This window comes from Mercenaria mercenaria, chromosome 15 (genome assembly GCF_021730395.1).
Source record: "Mercenaria mercenaria strain notata chromosome 15, MADL_Memer_1, whole genome shotgun sequence".
Taxonomy (NCBI): Eukaryota; Metazoa; Mollusca; class Bivalvia; order Venerida; family Veneridae; genus Mercenaria; species Mercenaria mercenaria.
Window position 1 is genome coordinate 43,665,462 of NC_069375.1, and position 18,435 is coordinate 43,683,896.

Here is an 18,435-nt window from a genome sequence, read left to right on the forward strand (position 1 = left end):
TCACAAGTGAGCCTTATGCGATATGAACCATATGCAATATTACACAACAGTAAGTATAATGAATATTAAGTCTATATTTCAAAAAATTTGAAAACGTTCAAAAAGTAAATTTTGAGTTACCTAAGTGTCTACAAATTCCTTATCTTATTTTCTGCACGGAAATAGTCCATCGTTACAATAGATTATGATATATAAGGGCGCATAAAGTTCACTTTTGTGATAAATTGTTGTAAAAATGTTTGAACAAATATTACATACTATCATTATTGAAACATGACAAATAAACGTTTCGAATATAGCTATCTAATGCGCTATATCCACCATGACCTATTGATGTTTGCGGTCATTGTATACAGCAGCAATAAAGCATACCATATATTGTGACTTTACAATGAAGAACTATTCACCGTATCTAAGCTGTCGCCTCTACTCCATGTGTACTTTCCAACTGGCGGATCACCGTGGAGTTGGAAATAAAATATGAATACGTATTCCCCGTCTGCCAGGACAGAGTTCCGAGCGTGTAGAACCATTCGTCGGAAAACATCACCGTGACAAGATACTATAAAGACTGTAACATAATATTATGAGTAACATATTAGTGTGATATATTGTGATATACTTGGTCAGACAAAATCTAACTTTTTGTTACAAGAAAATATATATTCCTTTACCCAAGGCAACCTACAACTTATAATGTTTTGTAGCTGGTCACGGGGAAATTTCAAATAACCAGTTCAAAGCGTTTGTAATATTCTGTGATTTTTAGATATCCTGTTATGCACAGTAAAACATATGCATTGAAACAACATAATTTGTTATATTTTTGGTGGGTAGACACGTTTAATATAACGCAAAATTATCAAACCTCTTGCTTTTGTAGCAGCTCGGTTTATCGCCCTTGACAGTTCTCCTGCCAGATCCTCCGAATGACCATTAAACGGCACTGGATGGGATTTGATATGAGGAGCTTCTTCGGCAAAACTGCGCTGCAAGTAAAACACATACAGCTCGTAAGTATTAATCTTTACCCTGCTAAATTTCTAAAACGGACTGGTCTATCATTCAGTTTCGGCAGTACCATTTTTTATTCGAAGGGGTGTTCACTGAAAATTTACTGACTGAAAAGCGAACAGAGCAGACTAAGAGAATCATATGCCGCCAGCAGGCTAAAAGTTAATAAAACTGAAATCAAGAAGCGCATGTCATGAACATTCCTGATTCAAGATTATTTCCACCTACTTCTGGAGGAAGGCTGTTAAAATTGAAGCGTTCCCAGTCCAGAAATCTGGTATTTAGTATGAGATCATACCTGTGGTAATGATGCTTAGTGGACTTTTATAACAATTATTTTCTTTTGTGAATACTCTAAATATGATTAATTTAATATCGTAAAATTAGAAAAAATAACTGTTTCTTTTTATGTTAAAACATCTGCAAAATCCAGAGGGATTGGTAGGAGCCACGGTATTAAAGATGTTCTGAAAATGATTTCAGTTTAATGGGAAAGAATCAAAGAGACAAAGAAATTGAAAAATATAAACATAAATGTCTGAAAGACCTGGTATATGGTTTATTCTCTAACATCTGGACAGTTTTGTAGATGTCTGTATAAAATGATAGAAACGTGACGTCGTTTTCTGCAACATTTTTCTTCCAAAGAAATCGCAGGACTACCTTGAAACTGCGAATGGTATGAGATAATTCATGTACGTCCGGATATTGTACTAGTCAAACAGCAGCTATTGTATACGAAGATTACCCTATCCGTTATTTAATCCGTCCTTCATTCCGTTACACCCGCTTCTTGTCCGGACCATATGCCTCCATCAGCAGATAAAAAAAAAATTGGCATACTGGTACAAAAATTCCCAATAAAATTTCGGGCATACATAATCATATTCCATATTACTAAAGTTTGTTTCATTTGCAATGCTTTCTTGCCATGCGGGTCTTTTATAAGGTTACCAAAGTCATACAAAGATACTCAAAGAAAAACATATTTACTTTCGTGCTTATATATGTGAAAAGTTGTCCATTTCGTATTCGCTTGTGCTCCATCAGGCACATTTGGGATTATTCCATGCAGACTCGCACATGCGCAATACCGTTTTTACAAAAAAAAAGATTTCCTAGATTCTAAGCATCAATATCTAAACTGGAAATGTTTTCATATTTCTAGATTATACGTCTCAAATTCTTGATTTCTTCTATAAAAACAAAATTAAGTTTACATAGAACACAAACATGTGTGGAAATTATAAATCATGATATACGGCATATATTCTGTTCCTGTAACATTTCTGTTTTAATGTTAGGCAAAACGCAATTAATTATTTGTTTGAATAGTTTTTACCAAATTTTCCACTCATGAAAAACATTGGCTTTGCAAATGTACACACACACATATATATATATATATATAAAAGATAAAGATTACTATTTCAAACCCGTCATGCCTTTAACATGACTTTTTGTCATTTCCCTGACAAAGTAGTGGTCTGACAGGCTTTTACCTTGCTGTCTTATCAAGCAGGGCATCTTTCAAACATTGTGCGTCTTTTGAACACTGCTTTCAGCTTTTTGTACTTATATGGCATGTATGACCGTACGTTTGTCCGTGTTTAGTCCGGTGGTAATTCAAAACAGTCTCAAGGAGTTTTAATAATACGTGGAACAGCCCAATTACCGAACAACTTCCCTTAAGCGTTTTAAGAAATCGCAAAGTTTCTAATGTGAAAAGTTTCTACACGTATAAGCTGTAAACATAAATTGTCAGTATATAAAAGATACAAAAGCCTTTATTATTTGTTCTGTAGATAATTGGAGGAAAAGGGTGGTCAGTCATTTCTTTACCCATCTTCTCTTCTTATTAATTTCCTAAAATCTAGCTGGTCAGTTTCATCTCTTTCACCATCGCCATCATTTAGACATGAATAAATGCATACTTTGGACACATACCTAGCAGTTTGTTATAGATCAAACGTCATATCGGCGCGCTGGAATAGAAAACCACACGCAACAGGCAAATATTAGGTGGATGTCACCAAAGATGTGCGTAATTACCCTTAATATCGTGTTAGAACTGAAATAATAAGTCTCAAACTATGACTTTCTCTTGAATAAATCACTGCGCCCTCGTGATATTTGAACTCCAAAATGGTGACTTTATTGAACGACAAATTACTAATAAATTATGTCTTAATTATACTTGCACGTTTCGTTCTTATATCGATGAACTGAATATCAAAATACGACGAAGTGAAAGAAAATCATGATTCTACATTAGGAGTATATCTATGTAACGACACAAATTAAGTTACCTTATTCACATTTTTCTCGTAAATGGTCTCTTTATTAATTTTCTGTACTTGTGAAAACATTTTCTCACAAATGAAAGCACTTCAAAGCTTCATTACTATGTAGGCTTATTTAATGAATCACGATTGACTGGAGTGTAACAATTTCATTTTCATTGTGCAACGGGGCAGGTATTTCTTGAATGACTTCCATTTTATTCTATTTTTTATCTCTACTTTGGAAAGTTATGTGATTGCACGTGCATGTGTCTGTCTTTCCATCTGTCCGTCTGTGTCCGGAACCTAACTTAAAAACCATTCGAAGTAATGACTTTAAACTTGGCATATTGGTAGATGACAATGTGATAATATTTGAAGCGCATAAATCGGGTCGTAAAGCCAAAGTGTAAGATTATAAACTATGCCTAGGTCAAATGTGTCCGTCATTTGTTGTGTCCGGAGCATAACTTAAAAGCTGATCAAGATATTGACTTGAAACTTGGAATCTAGGTACTTAAAATTGGTGTTGAGACAATGTGCAGCAACAGACATTACTTGCCCCTCCCCCCGCCACACGTCTCAACATATCAAAAAAAGCATCACTGTTCAGATGATCAACGAGGTATGACATGCTGACTTTACCTTTTTATATAATATTCTTATATTTAACAATCAAGTTAGGTTATATTGATTTGGCAAAACAAAATGCTAACATCAAAATTACGAAGGAGATATCAAGAAATATTATCGTCAAATATGCTCCTATTTTCAACGATTTTGTCCGTTTCATATATTATGTCACGGGTTGATGTTCGTGATTCTGACACCACCCCACCCCACCCCCACCAACGCACACACATTGCCCCTTTGTATTTACGCCCCTTCTCTTATTACTATAAGTGAGGTGAGGTTTCCACAATACTTTGTCGTTCCTGGGCGGTGCTCCACTGTGTTGATGTTTTTGCTAGTCCGTTTGGTTGCTGTATCTATGTGTTGCGCTGCTGTGTTGGGACACTGTATTTCTGGAGCGTTGCTTTCCCTGCTGAATATTCATCCTTGCGTTTTTCCTCTTCCCCAATCACCCCCATTATCTACTTTTTGTATTTCGCATATGATTAAATGTACTTGTAGTCTGATTTCTGACGCAACCCGTTGCTGGCCTATTTTGCAATGCATGGCTCTCTGGCTGTTTTGTTTGGGGTGCTCTGTGCTTCCAGGAATTCTACCCTTACCGTTTATATTTGTAAGTATAAACACGTGTATTTCAAAGTGTTAAAACAGTCGATGGCCACTAGTATACCTGTCACAGGTAAATTACCAAAGTATAGAAATGATCAAATATAACCTAGACCACTGGCACCATACAGAAAAGAAAATGCCATTGTACGTGTAATACCCTACCCCTGGAGAGACGTGTAATACTCTTTCCCGAGGAATACTTTGAGAACTATGGTATTCATAGCCCATTTAAAAAGTGTATTTCTCTAATTAATCACGCATTTTGGCGAACGGATACTTTGCATATTGAACAATTGGTAATTCATCTTCCATCATGCACCAGTCACATTTTCTAAATGCTTCTTCCGCATATTTTATGTTTTCGCCAATGTCACAGCAAAACTTGCAAAACCTTCCCTACTGAACTTCCGGCTCTGACAACAAGGATGTGTGCACGTGTAAGCGAAAAGTAAACACTTTATACAATAAAACTGGAAATGATGAAAGAAAGTCGTAGTAGAAATGATTCTGCATGTGAAATCATACAGTGATACACATTTGTCTTGTTTATTTGATCTGAAAAATCACACTGCACATTCATGTTGCATATATACAGATTGTCGCATATGCGTGTATCGTGTAGTTTGAACAAACTTGACATAATTCGCATCAGCATGACAGAATATATGTTGTCGTCTGGACCGGAAATGAACTTAGGATCAACGCAAGCTTTTTTTTCCAAAAACGTAGTCATAGTCATAAAATACGCGGAGAATATCTGCGATAAGAAGAATCGAGAAAATGTGGCTGGTGCACAACGTAAGATAAATTACCAAAGGTTCTGTACATAGTTGAAAAATGTGCGATTGAAATAGGCAAGTATATTTTCCCGTTGGGCACCATAGTTCTTATTACATGTATATACCATAGGGTAAGGTATACCACGTACAATGGCATTTTCTTTCAGGTCTGGTTCCACTGACCTTAACTATGAAATATTTCAAGTATCGGGCTTTTGTTATTTGTGTTTAATATACAATAATGACGTTGTGTTTACTCGTGTAGTTATCACATTTCCATTAAAAGTTACCAATGTGCATTTTTGTAGTTTAATTTCATATCATGATATAAATATATTTTACCTGGAGGCTGGTACCAACAAGGTTAGGTAGGTACGTGTTTGAATCGTATATATTAGCAATGTAAGTCCACTCAAAGGCGTTGAAAACCTCGATATAGAACATGGCAAATACGTTCATGGTAAAGGACAGTCGGGATAACGTGGAAAACTCGTGCTTGTCGCCTAAGGATTCGTCGGTGCCGACGTAAGTGATGTGAGGGATATTCCACGACGCCGCCATTCGTGACACTGTCTGTACTGAAGGAGTGCAACCTGAAATTGCAAACAAATTTATGTTGTTGTTTTTTCAATTCCATTAAAGAACCGCCACAGAAGAACTGTTTTACATTATTTTCATAACAAAAAACGGACATACAAGTATCTAGTTAAAAACTGACAATGGTATATATTTGGCAAAAAAGGAGTATTCAGTGTTACAACATTTTGTTGATTTAATGTAGCAGTATGTACTGCGCCAATACCTCATGCATTTTGTTAATTTTAGACAACGCTATGTTTCTACAATGTAAGATAGATTTTTTATCTATGTTTTAAAACTAGACCAAAAAGAAAATGACTGAATAAGTTAGCAGATGAATTAGTGCAATCATTAATTCAGGAAGAGCCGAAATTATCTACATGTCGTCTGTAGTACAGCTGTATTGTACCTGTATTATCAGAATGATTTTCATGAAGGTTATGTGGGGACAAAAGTACTGCACTATTTTGTAGTGGGTCTTTAACTAACTTGAGGACACCGAGACTTGTAACAGACAAAACGAAATATATGAATATATATAAATATAGATATAACACTGAGAAACTTATTGACCAGACTATGGGCATTAAATGCTATTCGAGCTATTATATTTCATCGCATTTATTTAAGACATACAATGCCAAACTCTAACTAAAATATTTTATCTTTAGATATTTACTTCGAATGAAGAAATCCCCATCAAATGTATTTATCTTTACTAAGCATGTAAATCGTTTACGCAGAGCTACATTCATAATTAAATGTCATGTAATAATTGTCGTTAGTTAAAAAAAACTTTCTTGAAAAGAACTTGCAGTTTTTTTTAAATTGTAGTATGTTTATAAACATTATATACATGTATTAGCTATACATTTCACTGTTTATTATTTCAAATCTAATGCATGGTTTTGTTAATATGCACTATCTTTGTTAAGTGTATGTTTACGTAAATTATATGGAGTAATATTCCCCACTTTCAAATATGAAATTTGGGTCAATTGTTAAACACAGGAGTTTTAGCTTTAGCCTCAACTAAATGCTTCAAAATTAAAAGATAACTGGTAGCAGCGATTGTAGTACCTGCTCCTACAACATTCCTCGAATAACATGATTGTTACATTATGTGTCGTTCTCTTCAAGAGGATTTCTCTACGTCAAGTGGGGCACAAGAGGTTGAGAAAAATAATCAGAAATTCCAATTAGTTCCAAATGTTTCCTCACACTGTCTAGTCTTGCCAATTATAAATGATATACTACATGCAAGACAACTGTATAGACCTTTACAATAGTGACTGGTAACACAATTAGTACACTGTATTAGATAGGATACCGTACGAAGTGATAAATTTGACAATACGTCTAAAACATAATAACTTGACTTTGGTATAAAACCAATCCCAATCTTTAAGAAGCACATTGTTTGTACCTTTGCTAGCAGATTATTGTTCTTGTATAAAGTTATTTTGCATACTCTATATCAGATGTTATTTGTATGTATAACACAGTGTTTTAACTGTATATAAGGACCATTGTTTAAAGTTGAATTTGAAATAAGAATAATGAGTATAAAAATAAAGTGAGCATAATTTTTTATTGTCTAGCGGTCTGAAAGCTTCGAATTAAACTGTCAGTTTTCGCAATAAACTATATTTTGGAGGTGGGTCTACCCACTTCCAAATTAATAACTAAATTTTCTGCAATCAGATATTGCTTATTGTATTCCTAACAACATGTAATTCTCGCGCTGTAGAAAAAGGTTCCATTCATAAACAACACGGATAAATTAACAATACAAAATATTAGTCTGGTTCATGGTTACATCACTGACTGCATTCTGGTTAAGCTGACCATTAGATTGTGTGAGATTCGTCCAGGCTTAAGACAGACAATAAATGCAGCGATTCGCTGTTTCACCTGAACTAACAGTGAGCAGCCTTGGGGCATACAGTCACTTGAATATAACATGGAAAGAATCTGACAAAAATCACCCTAATCAGACTTCCTAGTGCTTTGATCATAAATGGTATCGTTACGTTAATGGGAAACATGCTGGGAAATCAAGTGGACTCTAACCTTTGGTTCTATCCTTTAATATAGAGCATAGTTAAGTATAGATACTTTAGTAATGTCGCTGGAAAATCGTTTTAAAGACAGAAGAAACATCGACATCAAAAGAGAATAAATTGCCTTTAAAAGCAATAATGTTAAAAGCTTTGAAATAACAGATTAGCTTTTACATCTAAATACGTCCTGTGCTGCATACAAATTGCTCTGTAGCTTTTGACGCATATTCAAATTAGGTTGACAACATCTAGATAAAAACACTTGAGAAAATTGATATTGATAATTAACCCAAGAATAAAAAGTTTTTTGTTGATTCTTACGTCACATTGAGAGCACTATAATTCATACGGTGACTTTTCAACTTTTGATGATGGAGGAAGAGCTCAGGAGCCCCTCTGGGCATTATGTCCGGCACGGGAGGATAAACTTTAAGGAACGAGACAGATATGAATCCAATGTGACGTTTCGAACCCACAGCAGTGAAAAAGGCAAGTGATTCGAAGTCAGCGACCTTAAGCATTCGGCCACAGTGACTCTTTAGGAATAAAAGGTCTGGTCAGTAAGTTTTAAGAAAAAACGACTTCCAGCAGTTTATGTATGTATGTCAGTGGCGTAGGAGCGAATTCAAACTTGGGGCCAATAGGGGGCCAGCCAGCTAAACGTACCCAGATTTTCCCTGACAATTTACGTACATAAAATAATACGTTCTTGTATATATGTATGTATGTATTTATGTATGTATATATGTATGTATTTATGTATGTATGTAAATATGTATGTTTGTATGTATGCACGTACGTACGCACGTATGACTGCATGTATGTATGTATGTATGTATACATGTGTCTATACATACGTACGTATGTAATGTATGTTTGTATGATTGTATGAATGGATGGATGGATTGATGGATGTGTGAAAAAATGAAAGGATTTCAATGTTACTTGGCACAATTATTTACTGAATGAGACGACACCTAGACCCTTGGGTTACACTCGGAGGTCAGATGTCAGTAGGCTCTCTTCCTGTCTCGTCCGTAACTCAGTCATCCATCAAAAAGGATATAATATTTCTTTGCACAAATGTTCCCCGTAATGAAATTATGTGCTACGAACGACATATGTATGCTTGACATAGCATTAGAGAATTTTTCTTGTAGACCTAGATCATACACCAGCACTACAATTTCGGGTCTCGTTTTAAGCTGATTTTACAGTGTGTTTGTTTTACTGAAAATATATTTTGCATCAGACATGACCCCTACTTTAGTAGAAATAGTTACGTCCAAAGCATGCAGCCACCCAAAACAAAACTAGTATACATGTATGTGTAAACAATAGACGTTTGCACATAAAAACAAAACAAAGACATCGAAAAGGTAAAACTAATACAAACACATCAGAGAACACAATGAGACGGCTCCTTGGAACGGTCAATGGTAAATATATCTCTAGAGAGATTCCCATTTTCAAGTTTATCACAAATATTTCATCGAAGCCAGGCTAACGTCATTGTTGCTCGCATATATCTTATTAATTCTAGTTTGGTCAAATATAATTAATAATTCCATTTTTGTCTTCCAGATCAACAGAATCAGAAGAATAAATTTATGTTCTTTTGAGATTTGATATCATATTAAAATTCGACCTTTCTGGTCATTATTCAGTAATTTTTAAAATAATGATTTAATTCTTTCATTTAAAGTACATATCTTGATTTCATTGTCCATATCAAGGAGCATTAATTAGTTTCAGTTTTTCTCAAGCTTTCTCTATCCCCGTCCTACAAAAGGAACGACAAGAAGCATTTTGTATTAGGAATCCGATAAACGAAAATTGTTAAATATTTCTTAGATGACTTTAAGAATATCTTCGATAGTCTAATGGTTAAAGTGTCGGCCGCTCGAACAATAGTCGCTAGTTCGTTCCCAAATTGGGTCACAACGGTGCTTTCTTGTATGACACCAGAACCGGTTTTTTACAGAGTGCGAGCTCAATAGTGAGACAAATGAGATTCCAGCTTTCATCACTGTCGAGCTTTAAAGGCTCATAATACCGTTGTTTAATATGTGGCTGCAAAATTTTCCGTTATGAACATAAAATGTATTAATTTCTTGTTAAATCCTATTTCTGATAAATAGTTTCTTTATCATTTGTCAAAGGCTTGAATATTGCTGAATGTACTTGAGTGTTTTATTGAATATATTGATTTTTTATTACCTCCCTTTATGGCTCTAACTATAACAGTTCATGTGCAATATTAAAAGTAGTGCTTTTCTAACCATGTAATTACGCATTACATCTATTTGAAAAGCCGTTTGATCTGTTATAAAAATGTAAAGTATTATAGACCATTAACCTATTAGTGTAAACTAATATAAAATTATCAAATAGCAAAGTCTATGTACCATATTGCGAATCTAGCGTCTTTTCTGTGTAATTTTAAAAGTTTAGTAACGTTATTACATTCTACATTTCGTCTTCTCACACGCTTGATATATTCATTATGTATACCCTGTTGCTATGGCTTGTACTTGATACCTTTGAATTACTTATTTCATTAACTATAAGTTTGAACTTAAGTACGTCATCAATACGGCACTTTGACTCATTACCCGTAAAGGTAAGTCACTATAAAGATTGGTTTCGTTTCAACCTTAGTTGCGGTAGAAACTGTTCATTTAAACATTCGTCTGCTTTACAAAACAAAACAACTATTTTTGGTGCTATGTTTCTACATGAACAGTTAAATTTGACGCCGATGCGATGAGGATCATGGTTCAGAAGATGTATCCGCAATATTTCCTTTTTATCAGCATTTTTTCTTGTCAAGTTGTATATGTTATCAGATGTGTGCATTTTACTGTTATGTAGCGGTGTATAACTTTTAACCGGTCGCGATTAAGCAAATTGCAACGCCGCAAGTAGCGTGACTGTGGTCGCTCCAGAAATTGTCACCACCCAAGTGATTGGTCCTTACCCGACACTCAGGATTCAGTCATAAAATTATCTTACCACGTTAATTCTTTCTAATCAATGCAAATTTAAATTCGTTTTGTATGAATCATATTGATTACGTTTTCTCATCGTATACGCTATCAATATACCATCGATGAGAATACACTATTATTATTATTTACGTCAATGTGTATAACTGTAAGAAGGGGCCTCTGTGGCCGAGTAGTTTAGGTCTCTGACTCATCGATATGGGTTCGAGCCTCACTCGGGCGTTGAATTCTTCATGTGAGGAAGCCATCCAGATGGCTTACGGAAGGTCGGTGGTTATACCCAGGTTCACGCCTTTGATGAAATAATGCAAGGAGGGGTACCTGGGGCCTTCCTCCGCCATCAAAGTTGAAAAGTCGCCATATGACCTATAATTGTGTCGGTGCGATCTTCAACACAACAAAACAATACCTATAAGATCCCAAGTACCATACATACCTACAGTTGAAACTAGGTATCGGATCAAGCTCTTTGGTCAACATAACCGAAATCTACTTAATATGATATTTTGTGAAAGTTTTTTCGGACGTGACTTGAAAAAAAATAACGTCTTTGAGGAAACCGGAATTTTGAGATAAGCGAATTCGGGATATCGAGTTTCAACTGTATTTGTTAACTGTTTTCAGGAAAATTGCATTATTGTCGTAAATAGTGCAAACCATTGCTTTTATTATAGTAACTTAAGTTCCCTTTGCATAAAGAGTTTGTGTCAGAATTGATACTCTTGACTAGAGTGCTACTGCCTAATGCTGAAGTGAACTATATCTAGTAATTTTATCGCTTTCTGGCTTTTGTTGACTGTGCGACCTTTTTTTGTCTCATACTTTAAAACATCATTTGGCCCTAAGTGGATAAATATACCACTTATAGCGCTATCTCATTAACACTCATTTATTTAACAGTTTCACAGATGTAGTACAGATTTACTTTATGCGATTGTTTTCTCTAATATGAAATCGTTTATGGTAAAAGCTTTACAGCTTTATACGCGCTTTTTCTCGCAATATGAAATAGGTTAATTTTAGGTTTTATTCGAAACAAGCTGTTTTTATTGCTTTCATTCCAAACGTTATGATTTATAGAAGAAAAACGATTTTGCAAAGTCAAACCTGCTTCAACACATACCAACACATTAACACATATGTGAGGCAATTTTCTAAACTAAATGTCCGATCAACGTGTGGTTTTATTTCAGCCTATTGTAACTGAATCTTGTTTTGTGCACATGTTCTTAGGACTGTTAATACATTTTTAATACATTTTTTTCATATACATTTGTACTGACAAATGTCAAAAGTACTGATGAAATGTAATGCATACTTTCATTTAATGCATAAAAACTGCAGTATCTCTCAGTTAATGCGTAACTGGAACAGCTCTAAATAGTTATGACTATGTTATTGTAATCGTAACACGTTTCCTTCAATTCGAACAGATGAAAATATCGGCAATGCGGAAAAGGTCTATTTTATACTGTCGCTAGGAAATTGCCTTACACAAAGCCGTATAGAATACTGTTAAAGAATTGAAATACTATGATGGCCATTCTGTCTAAATGCGTGCAGTTGTCTGCTTTAAGTTTATCAAATTAAACGATTTTGTGGCGTCTGGTGTATATCTATCAAATGGAGTTATTTATTACTTATATTCCAATATGAAAATACTAAATACATAAGAAATATCCCTACAACAAAAAATGTTTGATTTATCTTAAAGTCTTTGTGGATTGTTTCACGTTCTGAACTCTCGGCCTTTCCACTAAGCGTCTTTCTTTGTTAATTTAGTCCTCGTTTGTTCGCTTTGTCAGTTTACGAATGGGTCGGTGTGTTTGTTGTTTGCACATTCACGTGCTTTGAGATGTGGTTTAGGGAGGTTGCTTTTTTTAATTCATCCTTGGATTTGCTTTTGTTTGACACAGTGGGCGAAATAATAATCAATTATATAATTGAAATATTAGACTTGCATTATTGTAAAAGCTATTCGATCTATCATTAATTCCGTTTGTATGGAAGTTAATTAAAGTTTCCCTTATCATTACGAAATATATATTCAAATAGCGGGGATTATACTTAGGATTATATTTCTGACAAAATGTATATCATAGCTATTGACCTATGGTATTAAATGTGGTTCGCATGGTTGCACTGTATCAAAAAACATTATTGGCTTGAAGCCACTGAATTGGCCATAGGTATGAATCGTTCAGTACGATCAACATTTTAAGAGTTATTAATTTCATTGAGAAATAACGTTAAATACGACATTAATAGAAATAAATTTAGACTTAAAGGAAATAAAAGAACACATTATAAGAATTCACGAATATATACATGCATAAGATCTGCATTTGAATAAGAATTCGTACACACATTTTCCATGAATAACGGAATATACAATGCAAAACATGCATACGAACTAAAAAGGAATATACATTGCAGTAGACGTAACTTGAACCAACTTGAAGCACGTGAACAGAACACCTTCAGCAATAAACAGTCAATACTACTATTCTTTTCATATATGATACTCGTTTATTCAGCACTTCGCAATCATATTGAATGTAATAAATCATTCACCTTGATTTATATGTAAAGAAAAGGAAAAAGTTAAACGTGCAGTCAAGTCAAGGTATAAGAAGGGACAATTTACCATTGGTAATTAACCCACTGGTAACCTTAACCAAAAAGTTCCGTTTTGGTCTGTTAAAAAATTCTTTGGGGATCGAACATGCTTGCATACGTAAAAATATCTTAGAATAAAGCCTTGGTCACGGTGAAATATATTCTTCAAATGTCAAAAAACTACATAATTGTGAACTTCAACTTGACTGACTGGCGAACATACACACATAAATACAATATACTTCAATGGAGAATAATTATCATTATTTGACACCTAATGATATTAATGTGTGTATATATAAAACAATCACATGATTCCACTAGAGATAGCCATGAGCCAAAGCACAACCTCTCAAGACTTAATTTCAAAGCGGAGTATTCATGTATGTGTAAACGATAGACACATACAAATAAAAAAAAACATGGACAAAGTGAAGAAACGCATGGCCCCTTTATTAACTACCATCTATAAAGCAGGTTTCATGACAACATTTCTTTTACTTTGACAGTTAACAAAGGATTTAGCATTATGACTGACAGATATACAGACACACTGATAAACAAACAGATAAAGGACAAAATAAAATGATCTGTATATTCTACATATTGCCTCCTATCTCTTTTCCGGATTGTATGAAAAACTCTACTGTTTTGAAAGTAATGACATAATCAGCAATTTTTCGACGGACAACAGGACAGACACGAAGAAAAATAGAATAATATGAATACTCTGTACATTACTCTTAACCTATATACCAAATTTCATGAAACTTTTTAAGTTACCTAAGAATCCACATTCTGTCATATTTTGAATGAGCTGTTGCCACAAAAACCAAACTTGTTGCCGCAGCGAAACGAATAGTATATGCATATTCTACATATTTCCAACTATCCATCAGGGTTCAAATTTAGACAAGCATACAAGCTAAATGCTAGTGGAATTTTGAAATAGCTAGTGGGTTTGAAATGTACTTAGTCTAGCTAATTTCAGCTAGTCAATAATATAACAAGCAAATGTCTTCAGAGCTTTAATAAAGATTAGTTGTTTTGAAGGTACACATTTTTCTTCAGGAAAGGAATGTTATCATTTATGTTTATGATATTTTATTGTTCAACAAAAATGGCACAAGCTATTTTAAGCTAATAGAAAATATTTTTGTTTGAGACTGGCTACTAACAGAGATCAATCAGTAAGTTTTGGCCAGTGAAATATTAACAGAGTAATTATTATTATATAAATATTATTAACTTTATCCGGTAGCTTTTCATTTTAGCTAGTGATCAAAAAGGACACTAGCTAATTTCAGCTAGTACAAACTATTGATAAATTTGACCCCTGTCCATGTATCATGTTTCATGAAAAAAATATATTTTATTTCTTAAGTTATGACAGAATTCACCATTTGTTACTGGTAGACAGACAGACAGACAGATGGACAAAGGGAAAATGAAACAAAATGATAGGAATTGCTTATTATCTATACCGCCATCTTCCCATGTATTAAGTAAAAGCATAGTGTACTTTTTTAATTCATCGCAATATCCTATCTGACTACTTTTTTGTCGTATTATTGCACTATTAGTTGACATGGGAAACGCAAGTTTTGCCATGTCAACAAAATAAAAAGGGCACGTATATTTTACTTGTTGGCATTTATTCATGTACTAAGTTTCGTGAAAAAAAAATATGTTGCAATTTAAAAGTTATCGTAGAGACAGAATGACAGACAGGGGACAACCACCGGTAGGAGATTAACAACAGTTGTTCTCCCTCAAGGTTATTTCCTAACATACGTTTTGGTAACTAAAGGCACAATATATAAACCACAGAAGTGTATATAACAACGGTTGTGATACATTATGAATTTCAGTTATATTTGACACCTCTATTTACCATTGATTCTTTTTCATTTATAAAATGTTTTCGTTGCTAAATTATCATAAACGCGCATATGAGAATCGATCTGACGAATAATTGGTTTATAGTCTTTGCAGACTCAATTTCTAACAGGTACAACTGCCCCTTATAAGATTTATTGGACATTTCAGGGGTTTTGCAATAAATGAGCCGTGCCATGAGAAAACCAACATAGTGTGTTTGCGACAAGCATGGATCAAGACCAGCCTGCACATCCGCACAGGTATCACACCAGCACTAAAATTTAGGGTCTGATTTTCAGCTGATTATTTGACTGAAAATATTTTCTGGCCCTGCATGGCCCTACTTTTTTATGATTAGCTAAGTCCATTGCAAGCAGTCAAGCAAAACAAAACCAGTATACTTATATTTATACACAATAGACATTTACACCTAAAAAGTTAAACAATAATAAACATAACAATCAAAGGCCTGAAGGGCCTGAGAGTCGGCTAATGATTGATGTACTGGTAGTATAGTCTACCAGTTTCAGTTTGGTTTTAGTTTTTTTCCCCAACTGAACAGAGATTTTGTTACAATAGATGAAATGGACATTCAATCGATGCCTAGTAAAACTTTGATTGACATTATACAAGTATTTAAACCCAATATATTTCTCTAAAATTGAAGAGTGGTTCGCAAAAATAAAAATGTTGAAAGTACAAACTACAATTTGACAGGTGACACTAAGATACTGCCCATGACTATAAATATTTTTCCAGTAAACATTTGCCTCCGGCATTACCAAAACAGGCAATTATCGGCTGGTATATATTCGCACATGATAAAATTTGAATATGAAAATTTATATATTGAATTTTTATAGCGCGGATTGCCACATACAATTTGTAACGGATGGACGAAAGAACTGTTCAGATATTTTACAGATAAGGGGCCTGGTAATAACCGTGTCACACGCTAGGTATTGTTCAATCATATTATAAGGGATGTGAATTTAAAGTATACTTACTTTTGCGTTTAAAGATATGTAAATGTTGCTGAGTGTCAATATATAGTTTCATGAATGTTTACACTGACTGGAAAATTGCGCATTCGAAACTAAGAGAAGTTACTCGGACTAGCTACCAATTTCGGAAAAGATAACCAATATTAATAAATGCAGTTCTTTTTTAGTTAAAACCATCATTTATTCTATTTCAGACCTGTTAACCCCTTCAAAACCATGTCAGTAGTCCCCAAGTCTATGTACTTTCAATTATCTGTTTTGATTCATGTTGACAGACAGGCCCAGACTGGGCTGAAAAAATGTTTGAGCCATTTTACGTGGTCGGTAGCAGGGTGGGTTTGGGGAGGGGTGTTCCTTCCCGCTTTGAACTGCAGTCAGATTTTGAAATGGGCATTGTGGCAGGTGGTAAAAGGGCAAATGTATCAAACTGTAAAGTGGCAATATGGAGGGGGGGGAGGGTGTGGGAGGATACCTCCTCCTGCAATTAGGGTTTGGGGTATCACCACAAGGAAATTTTGAAAATGTAGACCCTTGATACAGCCTTTGGTGCGATTTCTAACTGAAAATTTTATGTTTCAATTTCTGAATATTACCTCTAGATTCTTTTTAGTATTACAATATTCAAAGTATGAATGACTGTCACTTCATATTTTTACTTTCAGGTCATGCCTCAGCACTAGAATATAAGTCTGATATTGATTCTATGTATGTATTATAAAAATAAATTCTAGAATCATTTCTGTTACAATAATATCTATCATGTCTGTTACTTTAATGTTTAAATTTCATAACACAGCTCGATATTTACCCAAAATATTATATCCGGATATGATTACACTTTCTTTTATACCGCCAAAATCTCCAGTTTCAACAATATGTTTTACAAATTGTGATGATATGAAGACAGTTTAGCAGCAATTGGCAGTATCTGACATTGAAGTTTACGGTGAAATTATTTAAATCATTTCATAAAAACAAATTGTTTCGTTTCGTCAAAGCACTCTAACATAGACGATCTACTTTCGATTTCAAAAACTACAAGAAAATACAATTTAATGTTTCGCCGTTTTGTTTATTTCTCGAAAAATAAGAAATAAAATCATTTTTAAAATCAGTAGTAATTAAACAAATCAGTAAGAGCTCTTTCTCGGGATAATTTATCCGCTTACTGACTGCAAAAATCAAGCCATGTGTCATCATGAAAAGCAGAATGGGTGACGGTTTCATTTTTTTGCGAACCAGAATCGTAAGCAAATTATCCAAACCAGTCAAAATTCCAGAAAGTTTACGATCTAGATTCTTTCTAGTATTACAATATCCAAAGTATGACTTCACTTCATCTCTTTACTTTCAGATCATGCCTCAGGACTAGAATACCAGTCTGACAAAGATTATATGTAGGTGTAATAAAAATAAATTCTAGAATCATTTCTGTTACAATAATATCTATCATGTATGTTACATGAATGTTAAAATTTCATAACACAGCTCGATATTTACCCAAAATATTATATCCGGATATGATTACACTTTTCTCCATTTTTAACAATATATTTTACAATTTGTGATGATACGAAGACATTTAGCAGCAATTGGCAGTATCTGACATTGAAGTTTACGGTTAAATTACCTCTTATTTAAATCTTTTCATAAAAAAAAGTTGTTTCGTTTCGCAGCCAAACATAGACGATCTACTTTCGATTTCAAATACTACAAGAAAATACAATTTAATGTTTCGCCGATTTCTTTATTTCTCGAAAAATAAGAATTAAAATCATTTTTTAATATCTGTAGTAACTAAACAAACCAGTAAGAGCTTCTTCTTCCGATAATTTATCCGTTTACTGACTGCAAAATTCATGTGTGTGTGTAGAAACCCACGCAAAGTTTATAGAAATCATACGATGCGTGTATACGTTCAATGTGGGAGAATTAAGGCTGATCGGGATCGGCTATGTTACCTA

General features: G+C 34.1%; 1 protein-coding gene across 1 annotated transcript in view; it reads right to left on the reverse strand.

The window, feature by feature from the left end:
• LOC123561597 (atrial natriuretic peptide receptor 1-like) overlaps positions 1–18,435 on the reverse strand; it is a 60,856-nt gene that overhangs the window by 31,404 nt on the left and 11,017 nt on the right. The window contains exons 2-4 of the mRNA XM_045354081.2: positions 5,660–5,910; positions 869–989; positions 408–571 (exon numbers count right to left, since the gene is read on the reverse strand). Coding sequence (XP_045210016.2) covers positions 408–571; positions 869–989; positions 5,660–5,910 — 536 coding nt within the window. The remainder of the gene's footprint in view (positions 1–407; positions 572–868; positions 990–5,659; positions 5,911–18,435) is intronic.